Here is a 12,539-nt window from a genome sequence, read left to right as displayed (position 1 = left end):
GGAGAGGCAGAGAGGGGACACTGAGAGGCAGGGAGGAGGGGGACTGAAGGGCAGAGAGGGGAGACTGAGGGGAAGAGCAGGGGCGGGGGACCGAGGGGCAGAGGGGAAGGAGAATGAAAGGCAAAAGAACTGTTCTTTTTATAGATATTTACTTAAGAACATAGCCTTATAAACGTATTGATGAAGAATGTATTTTCAATATATTCTTGATTTATGTTACCATGTAAGAATTGACAGAGGCATATTTTTATGAATAAGATGATATTTATGAAGCCTCTATTCATAGACATTTTTCACATGCAAGGGGACAGATTTATAAATACACCCTTCTGATGTCCCCCGCATCTCCCGCCCCCAGCCTGTAGCTGCAGAGACAATCCTGATGTTTGAAGGGTAAATTAGTGACTGGGGAATTGGTCTGGGGCTGAGGACCAGGCCCTCGTTTGCATCTCATTTGCATAACACCACACAGGAAGGTATGTGGGAGGACCTGGGGCTCCCAAACCAAACCCTTTGCCATGAGTCAATTCCAACTCATACTGACCCTGTAGGACAGAGTAGAACTGCCCCATGGGGTTTCCAAGTCTGTAAACCTTTACAGAAGCAGACTGCCACATCTTTCTCCCGCGGAGCAGCTGGTGGGTTTGAACCACAGACTTCAGTTAAGCAGCTGAGTGCTAAAGAAGCTATGACCCCTCCTCACCCTCACCAAGTCCCTCATGGACCGGAAACATCTTAATTTAGGCTGGATTGAAGCCACCCCCATCCCCCTGCAAAACACAAGCACACCCATCACATGGAGCTCACTCCTTCATTCATTCCGCAAACACTAGCTAGACGAGCGGTATGCATGGTGGTTAAGAGCAAGGATTCTACAGCCAGCAGCTTGGATTCAAATCCCAGCTCTGCTGCTTACAAGCTGTGTGACCTCAAATAAGTGAGTGCACCTCTCTGGGCTCCATTTTCCTCATCTGTAAAGAAGGACATATTGCATTGGGCAAATCCACTGCAAAAGACCTCTTTAAAGTGTTAAAAAGCGAAGATGTCACTTTGAGGACTAAGGTACATCGGACTCAAGCCATGGTCTTTTCAATCGCCTCACATGCATGTGAAAGCTGGACAACAAAAAAGGAAGACGGAAGAACTGACGCACTCAGACTGTGTGGTGAAGAATATTAAATATACCATGGACTGCCAGAAGAATGAACAAATCAGTCTTAGAAGAAATACAACCAGAATGTTCCTTAGAGGTGAAGATGCCAAGACTTCGACTTGCTTACTTTGGACACGTCATCAGGAAAGACACATGGCTAGAAATAGACATCCTGTTTGGTAAAGCGGAGGGTCAGCGCAAACGAGGGAGACCATCAATGAGATGACTGACATAACAGGTGCAATTACCTGTTGCCATCGAGGCGATTCTGACTCATAGTGACCCTACAGGACAGAACAGAACTGCCCCATAGGGTTTCCAAGGAGGGCTGGTGGATTTGAACTGCTGACCCTTTGGTTAGCAGCCGTAGCACACCGTAGCTCTTAAGCACTGCGCCACCAGGGCTCCCCAGCTGCAGTAGTGGACTCAAATATACCAACGATCACGAAGATGGTGCAGGATCAAGAATGTTCTGTTAGACACAAGGTCGCCATGAGTTGGAGCTACTCCATGGCAACTAACAGCAACAACAGTGAATAATAATAGCACCTCCTCTCGGGTTGTTATGAAGACTAAATGAGTTAATGTATAGCGTGCTTAGAACTCCACCTGGCAGGAAGTGAGCGCTATGTACGTGTTTGTTGCTATTGTTTATGTACTTGTTTGTTATTGTTTATGGAGCACTGACTATAAGCCAGACACCGGGCTGAGCACTGGAGACAAAGGTGAACAAGACAGGCCTAGGCCTTGCCCTTGCAGAGTTCAGGCTAGCAGGAAGGCAGATAAGAACATTATTCATTTTTCTCTAACCAAAGGTTTATTGAGCACCTACTGTGTGTCAGACGGTATTCTAGGAACTTGGAATTCAGCAGTGAGACGAGCAAAATTCTCTGCCCTCATATTAGCCCAAGAGACAAAAGGGCCACATAAACCAGAGACTCCATCAGCCTGAGGCCAGAAGAACTAGATGGTGCCCGGCTACCATCAATGACCGCCCTGACAGGGCAGACAACAGGGCGTCTCTGACGGACCAGGAGAAAAGTGTGGAACAGAACTCAAAATCACATAAAAACCAGACTTAATGGTCTGACTGAGACCGGAGGAACCCCGAAGCCATGGCCCCTGGACGCTCTGTTAACCCAAAACTAAAACCATTCCTGAAGACCACTCTTCAGACAAAGGTTAGACCGGACTATAAAACATAAAATAATATTCTTCAAGAGTGTGCTTCTTAGTTCAAGCAGATACATGAGACCAAATGGGCAGCCCCTGTCTGGAGGTGGGATGAGAAGGTAGGAAGGGTCAGGAGCTGGTTGGATGGACAAGGGAAACCTGGGGTGGAAAGGGGGAGTGTGCTGTCACACGGTAGGGATTGCAACTAGTGTCACATGACAATATATGTATAAAATTTTGTATGAGAGATTAACTTGAGGTGTAAACTTTCATCCAAAGTACAATTAAAAAAAAAAAAATTCTCTGCCCTCATGGGCCTTGAATGATTGTGGGAGAAGACAGGTCTTACATAAAATATATTATTTTCATGTTAAGTGTATCTATCTAGTTACAAAAATGCTTGGTAAAGTAGAGGGTCAGCAAAAAAGAGGAAGATCCTCAACGAGATGGACTGACACAGCGGCTGCAGCAATGGGCTCCAACATAGCAACAATTGTGAGGATGGCGCAGGACCAAGCAGTGTTTTGTTCTGTTATACACAGGGTCACTATGAGTCAGAATTGACTCGACAGCACCCAACAACAACAAGTTACAAAACATACTGTGTATCTTTATTTTAACTAGATATATCTTTATTTATCCTAAATACACTATTATTTAGGATAAATACATTATTATTTAGGATACATAAAGATATAGAGTATCTTTTACAGATAGGTAGGTGGGTAGATAGACAGGAAGGAAGGAAGGAAGGCAGACAGTTGCTGTTGGCTGCCATCAAATTGGTCCCTGATTCATGTTGACCCCATACACAGTGGAATGATCCAGACCGCTGTGATCTGTATGGTTTTCATTGGCTGATTTTTGGAAGTAGATCGCCAGGCCTTTCTTCCTAGTCTATTTAGTCTGGAAGCTCCACTGAAACCTGTTCAGCATCACAGCAACACAAAAGCCTCCACTGACAGATGGGTGGTGGGTGCACATGAGGTGCATTGGCCGGGAATCAAACCCGGGTCTCCCACATGGAAGGTGAGAATTCTACCACTGAGCCGCCGCTGCCCCCGACAGACTGATAAACAGATAATGTCAGACCTGCATCATTCAATACAACATTCACTTGCCCCAGGTGGCTTTGGAGCAGATGAAATGTGGCTAGTCTGAATTGAGATCTGCCGTTTAAGTGTAAGGTACACGCTAGATTTCAAAGAGTGAGTATGAAAAAAAGAATCTAAAATATCTCACTAATAATTTTTATATTGATTACATGTTGAAATGATCATGTTTGGATATGCTGGATAAAATAAAACATGTTATTAACATTATTTTCAACTTTTTACTTTTTTAACGTGGCGGCTAGGAAATTCAAAATGACATCTGTGGCTTGCATCACACTTTATTGGACAGAGCTGGGTTAGAGAGTGGAAAAAAAATAAACACACATACAAACCGCACCAGTTGCTGTTGAATCGATTCTGACTCGTGGTGACCCCATGTGTGTCAGAGTAGAATTATGCACCATAAGGTTTTCATGGCTGTGAACTTTCAGAAGAAGATCACCAGACCTTTCTTCTGAGGTGCCCCTAGGTGGGTTTGAACCACCAAACTTTTGGTTTTGGTAGCCCAGCGCTTAACTATTTGCACTATCCAGAGACTCAGATACTGAAAAGTAAGAGAAGGGGAATTTTGAAAATTTTGCAATTTTGAAAAGCGTAATCAGGGAGGCCTCGTTGAACACACAAATAAATACTTACAAATGGTTTTAAGTGTTCTGGGGCAAAAGAGGAGCACTGATAGGGCAGCGGTTAAGAGCTCGGCTGCTAACCAAAAGGTCAGCAGTTTGAATCTACCAGCTGCTCCTTGGAAACCCTATAGGGCAGTTCTACTCTGTCCTATAGGGTCGCTATGAGTCGGAATCGACTCGATGGCAACGAGTTTGGGGCAAAAGTACAGTATACTAGGAGCAAAAATGGGAGACCTGACCTAGTGTGGGGGTTCAGGTAAAGGTTCTCTCAGGAAGAGATGTCACGCAGACAACAGAAGAGTAAGTGGGCATAACTCAGGAGAAAGGGGAGAAGGGAAGAAAAGCATTCTGGGTAGAGGAAACTGCATATGCAAAGGCCCTGAGGCAGGAAAGAGTCTGGCCTGTTCCAAGAACACTGAGGAAGCCAGGGTAGTTCGGAGAGGGAGTGAGAAGGGGGGCCAAGCAGGCGTCAGCTCACACCGCAAGTAAGTTGCAGAGCTGGGGTTTGACTCACAGTAGGTTGACCCTGGCCTGGAGGCTACACTTATGCATGATACACATGCACACTCGTGTGCACACCCGATACCTGTCCACATACATGTAGACCAGACCCACACACTCAACCATCCCACTTCCTCTTGCTTACCTGATCAGGAAGTGGATGCAGACAATACTCTCAGACTGGGGGCCCCGGCCCCCTGACACCACAGTGGCTTGGGTCTGGGTCCACAGGTAGCCACCACTCCGGGCCAGGAAGCGATATTGTCCCGTTACTGCCTGGCCCTTGCTCAGCACTGGGAAGGGGGATAGAGAGGGATGAGGGTCGCAGAAGGGACAACTGGGGAGGGGAAGGGTCTAGGAGCCGGTAGTTGGCTATGAGGGGGCCAGGGCGGAGAAGGTTCCTTGGAGTTTGCAGAAGAGGGAGCTAATGTTGGCATGGGTTGGGGAAGAGAAGGTGCCTTGGAGTTTGGGGAGCTTGTGTGTGTGGAGGGGAGGCTCCTGGGATGTGGGAGCTGGGGAGCTGGTGTTGGGTCGGGGGAGGCTCCCTGGGGAGCTAGGGGCTGGGTTTGGGGTCAGGCTGGGGGCTCAGGCCTGGGGAAGGGCACACGCACAGGTCTGGATGCTCTTGCTGACCGCGTCGGAGTCCAGGGCGTGGATGTACTTGTAGGCAGAACATCCAATCAGGTCCTCAGGGCTGTAGCCAGCGACCTCGGCAATCCTGGGGGTAGGGTGCACACAGGGGCAGATTAGCCAGTAAGGAGTATGTACAAACGGGTTTACAGTAAGCAAGGTACGCACGGGCTTAATTGTGTTTACTTACTAATCTATAGTGCACAATTTCACATCAAACGTGGTGAAAAACAAGTGAAATTGTGCATTATAAATTAGTAAGTAAGTACAACTAAGCCCGTGCGTACCTTGCTTATTGGGTAATCCGTCCCTGGGTGCACGGAGCCTGGTCAGGCCAGAATTCAGCTGGCTGGGGTGGGGTGGTGGGGAGAGAGAAGGACAGGGGACACAGGGATGAAGCCAGCAAGATGGAGAAAGACAGGATTATGAAGAAGAGAAAGGGAGAGAGTGAGAAATAGTAAAAGAGAGATGTGGTAGGTTGAATAATGGTCCCCCAAGATGTCCACATCCTAATCCTCAGAACCTATGAATATGTCACCTTATATAACAAAAGGGACTTTGCAGATGTGATGAAGGATGTTGAGATGTGGAGGTGATCCTGGATTAGCCAGTTGGTCCCCGTGTAATCACAAAGGGTCCTTATAAGAGGGAGGCAGGAAGGTCAGAGTCAGAGAAGATGTGACGGCAGAAGCAGAGGTTGGAGTGATGCACTCTAAAGATGGAGGAAGGGGCCACCAGCCAAGGAATGTAGGCAGCTTCTAGAAGCTGCAAAAGGCAATGAAATGGATTCTCCCCTAGAGCCTCCAGAAGGAACCTTCCCTGTCAACACCTTGATTTCAGCCCCATAAAGCTCACTTTATGAAGATTCCGTGTGTTACCGTGCAGAACTGAGCTCCATAGGGTTTTCCTGGCTGTAATCTTTACGGAAGTAGATTGTCAGGCCTTTCTTCCGAGGCACTGCTGGGTGGATTTGAACTGCCAAGCTTTAGGTTAGCAGTCAAGTGCAAACTGTTAGCACCACCCAGGCACCACATGGGGGGTTGCCATGAGTCATAATCGACTCCACAGCAACAGGTTTGGTTTTTGTTCTTTTTTAAGATTCTTCTCAGACTTCTGGGAGCCCTGGTGGTGCAGTGGTTAAGAGCTATGGTGAGCTACGGCTGCTAACCAAAAGGTTGGCAGTTCAAATCCACCAGTGGCTCCTTGGAAACCCTACGGGGCAGTTCTACTCTGTCCTATAGGGTTGCTTGGAGTCAGAATCGACTCAATAGCAATGAGTTTGTTTGTTTTTTAGTTTCAGACTTCTGACCTCCAGAGCTGTGAGATAGTGAATCTGTATTGTTTGATAATTTGTTAAACAGCAGCAGTGGCATCACTAGGGGGACTGCAGAGGGTGCAGACCACACTGAGTGACACTGTCAGAGGGGGTGACACCAAAATGACTGTCTGTAAAATTTTTGTGCAGTTTCAGCATAAATTTATTATTATTTTTTATGAAAACATCCCTGTGGTTAGTTATAACAACAAAAAATTTTTCATAAGCCCAGCCTATGTGTATCAATATACCTACAAGGCTAAAACTCTATGCTAATTTACTTTTTGAACCTTCTCATGCCCCCAGTCAGAGCTGTCATTATTAGCCAATTGCAATGACGCTTCAGATCATGTGGTTTTGTCCGCATGCGCTACAAGCACGGGCTGTTCTCTTCGTTGCTGCCGGTGTTTTTATGGTCACTGATTTTGTTAATTTTTCTGGTGTTTTAGCTACAATATTGTGGTAATTAGCATCGGGGGGTGACATCATGAGTTACCACACGGGGTGACACCACCCCTAGTGATGTCACTATACAGCAGCAACAGGAAGCTAATACAAGAGGGAGAGAAGGCAAGAGAAAAAAAAGATAAGGGTGAAAGAGAGAGAGAGAAAGTGAAAAAATAGGGGGGAAGGAAGAGGAGAAAGAAAAATCAGAGAAGGAGAAAGAATGGAAAGAAATAAAAAATAATGATGATGATTAAACAAACACACTTCTATAGCACTCTATGAGAATATTGACTATACCATGGACTGCCGGAAGAACAAACAACTCTGTCTTGGAAGAAGTACAACCAGAATGCTCCTTAGAAGCGAGGATGGCGAGACTTCGTCTCACATACTTTGGACATGTTGTCGGGAGGGATCCTCCCTGGAGAAGGACATCGTGCTTGGTAGAGTAGAGTGTAAGCGAAAAAGAGGGAAGATCCTCAAGGAGATGGATTGACCCAGTGGCTGCAACAATGGGCTCAAGCATAACAAGGATTGTGAGCATGGCGCAGGACCAGGCAGTGTTTCGTTCTGTGGTGCACCGGGTCGCTGTGAGTCGGAACCAACTCAACGGCACCTAACAACAACAACATAGTACTCTGTGCTGGCCAACTCACTGAGTGCTCAGAACGGCTGGATAAGGAAGGTTCAATTATTATTCCCATAAGACAGCTGAGGAGAGTGAGGCACGGGGAAGAGAAGTCACCTCGTCAAGGATTTAAACTCAAGTAGTCTGAATTCGGCCAGAGCCACCGTTCCTAAGCACCACTCCACAGTGACAGAAAGAGGGAAGACGTAGAAAAATTAAGGGAAGAAGGAAGGGAAAGAAGGACAGAGGGAAGAGAAAGAGATAAAAGAAGGAAAGGGAAGTGCATTCACTTCCTAGAGCTGCCATCACAAAGTACCACAAACTGGGTGGCTTAAAACAACAGAAATTTATTGTCTCACAGTTCTGGAGACCGGAAGTCTGAAATCAAAGAGCTGGCAGGGCTGTGTTCCCTTCAGAGGCTCTAGGGGAGAATCTTCCCTGATCTCTTCTAGTTTCTAGTAGCCCCAGGCATTCCTTGGCTTATGACAGCATCACTCCAACGTTTGCCAACGTCATCCCAAGGCCATCTTCCCTGTGTGTGTCTCCGTGTCTCTTCTCCCCTTCTTCTAGGGATGCTAGTCACATTGGATTAAGGTCCTACTCCAGTAGGACCTCATCTCAACGAATTACATCTGCAAATATTATTTCCAAATAAGGTCACTTTGTGAGGTTCTGGGAAGGACATGAATTTTGGGGCAACACTATCCAGCCCAGCTTCAATTCCTGGCCAGTACATCTCATGTGCATCCACCATCCAACCGACTGTGGCGGCTCGTGTGTTGCTGTGATGCTGAACAGGTTTCAGTGGAGCTTCCAGACTAAGATGGACTAGGAAGAAAGGCCTGGTGATCGACTTCCAAAAATCAGCCAATGAAAACCCTGTGGATCACAATGGTCCATTTTGTTCCATTGTGGATGGGGCTGCCATGAGTTGGGGACCCACCTGATGGCAGCTAACAATAGCAACTATCCGACCCAGTATAGGAAGGACAGAAGGAGAATTAATAAAGACAGTTTCTTGAGTACTTCCTGTGTGTTGGGCACTGTATGAATGGCTTTACACAAATTGATTTCATTCAAGGAAAGCAACAGAAGGACAAGGAGGGAGACCCTCAGAAAGAGAGACAGGGACAATTAAAGATCAGAAGACCCACAAAAAAAATCAGAGAGAGACACAGAGAGAGACAGACAGAGATAGCTGGAGTCACAGAGAGACAGACAGAGAGAGAGAAACACACGGGGGTAAGGGGATGAGGAACAGTCAGTGAATTGGGGCACGTATCTGGGGGCAGCCGCTGCTGCCCACCTCTCGTCACAGTAGGTAAACTTCATGTCCAGGCTGTGGCGGCTGAGGAAGGCCCCCCGGCCCAGCGGGGGCTCCAGGCTGCCCGGGTGGGGGATGGCCTCACAGATGAGCACCAGGCACTGCAGGGGGGGCTCCAGGTCGGGGGGCGTCTGTGCAGGGGGCTTGTAGGCCCTCATGTGCCCGGAGCAGTGCAGCACCTGGGGGTTGGGGGGGCGTTCAGTAGGGTGCAGCCTGTGGCACCTCTGTCAGTGTATCACTGGGCCTGGGACACCCATGGGGCCGGGAGATGGGTCTCCGTGGGCCCCATAGGGAGCCTAGAAGAAATCCCTGAGGGCTACAGAGACCTAGCTCATGGAACTCTGAGGAACCCCAGCCCCCAGCCCCATGGAAAGCCAGGCTCAGGGGTCTCTGACAACCCCCAAATTCCAACCCCATAGAGATCTAGGCTCAGGGGCTGAAGATCCCCCAGACCCCAACCCCATAGAAACCTAGGCTCAGGGGCTGAGAACCCCAAGCTCTAGGCCCACAGAGATTCAGCCTAAGAAAAGATTACAAGGACTTCCCAGACCCCAACTCCATAGACACCCAACCTCTTAGATGCCCTAGGACCCACTAGACCCAGCCTGAGAGAGTCTGCAGATCCCCACCCAGGTGACTCCTGTTCCGACCCCCTCAAGGACTTTAGGGACTCAGGCTCAGCTCCAGCAGCCCTCCGCCCGTGTCCTTCTCCACCCAGGCCCCGCCCACCTTCCAGGTGGCCGCTTTGAGGTTGAGGGTGCGCCCGCGGCTGGTGAGGGTGCTCTTCATGCGCAAGGAAAAGCACCGCTCAGTGGGAGCCTCTGGCTTCTTCTTGGACAGGCCTGGGGAGGGCCACAGGAGGGGGTGAGTTACCTGGCAGTGGGGGCAGGCCCCAGTTCCCTCCAGCACCCCGCCACTAAAGTCTCTCTAGCCTCACCTCCAAAACTGGGACCTGGAACCAGGGAAGGTCCCCCAGGGCAGAGCCATGTCCCCTCAGACCTCAGGGCGGGGCCATGTCCCCTCAGACCCCAGGGCAGGGCCGTGTCCCCTCAGACCCCAGGGTAGGGCTATGTCCCCTCAGACCCCAGGGTAGGGCTATGTCCCCTCAGACCCCAGGGCAGGGCTGCGTCCCCTCAGACCCCCAGGCAGGGCAATGTCCCCTCAGAATCCCGGGGCAGGGCCACGTCCTGTTGGACCCCAGGGCAGGGCTGTGTCCTCCCCCTTCACATTTCTCTCAGTTCAGTGTTCCAGAGGAAGAGGGGATATGCTGCGGGAAGGGCGGTGCCTCACTTTCCTCATCTGTAAAATGGCAACAGAAGGCCTCCAGGGCACTCACTCTGCCTGGGGGTCAGGGCATCCTGAAGCTCCTCTTGGTCACAGGGATGGATGAAATCAAAGACACTATGTCCGATGAGCTCAAGCTGTGAGGGGAGTGGAGAAGGTGTTAGAGGGAACAGGCTCTTATCAGGACCTCTGATCATCTCCTCCTCCGCATCCTCATGCCCCTGCCCAGATTCAGAGCCTGGATGACTTCACTAGTCTCCTCATTCATTCATTCACTCACCAACACTCATTCAGCACCTACTATGGGCCAAGCCCTCTTCTAAATGGGATGGCCATACAGCGACCACATAGACAAAATCTCCACCTTGCAGAGGTTCCTGTCTAGGAAGGGGAGACAGACAATAACAAACCAAACCAAACTCAAACAATACATGTATATGCATAATAATAACATAACAAATAATATAGATAAAGCAAACTGTGCCTTAGGTCACACAGTTTGCACTGGACTACTAACCTAAAGGTGGGCGGTTCAAACTTACCCAGTGGTACTGTGGAAGAAGGGCCTGCTAAATTGCTCCCGTTAAGATGACAGCCAAGACAACCCTAAGGAGCAGTTCTACTCTGTAACACTTGGGGTCACCACATGTTGGAATTGAGTCGACAGCAACTAACAACCACCACAACAACGTGTATAAAGCAGGTAATGAAATGATAGGGGTGCTATTTTAGGAAGAGTGGTCAGGGATAGCTTCTTTGAGGAGGTGGCATTTAAACTGAGAGCTGAACAGAGTGGGAGGTGGCCTTGTGGCTCTGTGGAGCAAGAGTGCTCCAGGTAGAAAACCAAACAAACCAAACCCATTGCCATAGAGCTGATTCTGACTCATGGAGACCGCATGTGTTACAGAATAGAACTGAGCTCCATAGGGTTTTCTTGGCTGTAATCTTTACAGAAGGAGATCGCCAGGCCTTTCTGTTGCAGCACTGCTGGTGGATTTGAATCGCCAACCTTTTGGTTAGTAGCCCAGAGCAAACTGTTTGCTCCATCCAGGTAGTGGGAACAGCAAATGCTAAGGCCCTGAGATGAGACCCCATTCAAATCACGTCTTTTTGACAAAGCAAAGACCCAACTCCTCTTTTCAATTCATGAAAGGAGACCGGTGCTGAGAGCAGTGGACACAGAGGAAAAGGACCCACATCAGTTCACAGTCTGGTGGTGGTGGCACCAGCGACTGTGAGTAGGGGAGAGAACGAGGATGCCCTCTTCTGACAATGCTTCTTGTACTTGGATTCGAATCCTCGTTCTGCCACTTCCTAGATTTGTGACCTTGAGACATTCACCTTTATGAGCCCCAGAGCTGAAACTAATAGATAAATTGGTACCAGGAGTGGGGTGTTGAGGCAGGGAAACTACACCAACTATGGAGCCTGTTAGGGATTGAACTGTGTCCCCCAAAAATATGTGTTGTACATCCTAACCTCTATGCCTTTGGTCATAATCCCATTTGAGGAGTGAGCTGCCTTTGTTATATTAGAGGGGCAGGATTAGTGTAGGCTGTATCTTGAATCAATCTCTTTTGAGACATAAAAGAGATTAAATAAGCAAGCAAGAGAAGCAGAGATAGGGGAAGAGAGATGCCAAGCCATATGAAGATCGCCCAGGAGCAGAAGCTGAAAGAGACAAGGACTTTCCTCCAGAGCCAACAGAGATAGAAAGGCTTCGCCAAGAGCCGGCACCCTGAATTTGGACTTCTAGCCTCCTAAACTGTGAGAAAATAAATTTCTGTTTGTTAAAGCCACCCATTTGTGGTATTTCTGTTACAGCAGCACTAGAAGACTAAGATAGACCCCATTTATGTGAAACAGAAAAAAGCATGGTATCTTAGTTATCTAGTGCTGCTGTAAGAGAAATATCACAAGTGGATGGCTTTAGCAAACAGAAGTTTATACTCCCACAGTCTAGTAGGCTAGAAGTTCAAATTCAGGGTGCCAGCTCCAGGGAAAGGCTTTCTCCCACTGTCGGCTCTGGAGGAAGGTCCTTGTCATCAATCTTCCCCTAGTTGAGGAGCTTCTCAGTGCAGGGAGCCCAGGTCCAAAGGACAAGCTATTCTCCTGGCTCTTGTTTCTTGGTGGTATGATGTCCCCATGGCTCTCTGCTCCCTTCTCTCTTCCATCTGTTGTAAGATAAAAGGTGGTGCAGGCCACACCCCAGGGAAACTCCCTTTACATTGGATCAGGGATGTGACCTGAGCAACGATGTTATATCCCACCCTAATCCTCTTCAACATAACCTAATCTTGCCTCATTAACCACAGGCAGAGAATAGGATTTACAACATGTAGG

General features: G+C 48.5%; 1 protein-coding gene across 2 annotated transcripts in view; it reads right to left on the bottom strand.

Moving 5' to 3' along the window:
* HIF3A (hypoxia inducible factor 3 subunit alpha) overlaps positions 1-12,539 on the bottom strand; it is a 37,045-nt gene that overhangs the window by 14,589 nt on the left and 9,917 nt on the right. For both annotated transcript variants that reach the window (XM_004381596.1, XM_004381597.1), the window contains exons 4-8: positions 10,249-10,333; positions 9,642-9,754; positions 8,895-9,091; positions 5,180-5,286; positions 4,714-4,861 (exon numbers count right to left, since the gene is read on the bottom strand). In XM_004381596.1, coding sequence (XP_004381653.1) covers positions 4,714-4,861; positions 5,180-5,286; positions 8,895-9,091; positions 9,642-9,754; positions 10,249-10,333 — 650 coding nt within the window. The remainder of the gene's footprint in view (positions 1-4,713; positions 4,862-5,179; positions 5,287-8,894; positions 9,092-9,641; positions 9,755-10,248; positions 10,334-12,539) is intronic.

The sequence above is a fragment of the Trichechus manatus genome, unplaced genomic scaffold (genome assembly GCF_000243295.1).
Source record: "Trichechus manatus latirostris isolate Lorelei unplaced genomic scaffold, TriManLat1.0 scaffold00087, whole genome shotgun sequence".
Taxonomy (NCBI): domain Eukaryota; kingdom Metazoa; phylum Chordata; class Mammalia; order Sirenia; family Trichechidae; genus Trichechus; species Trichechus manatus.
This window is presented reverse-complemented; position numbering and strand designations above follow the sequence as displayed.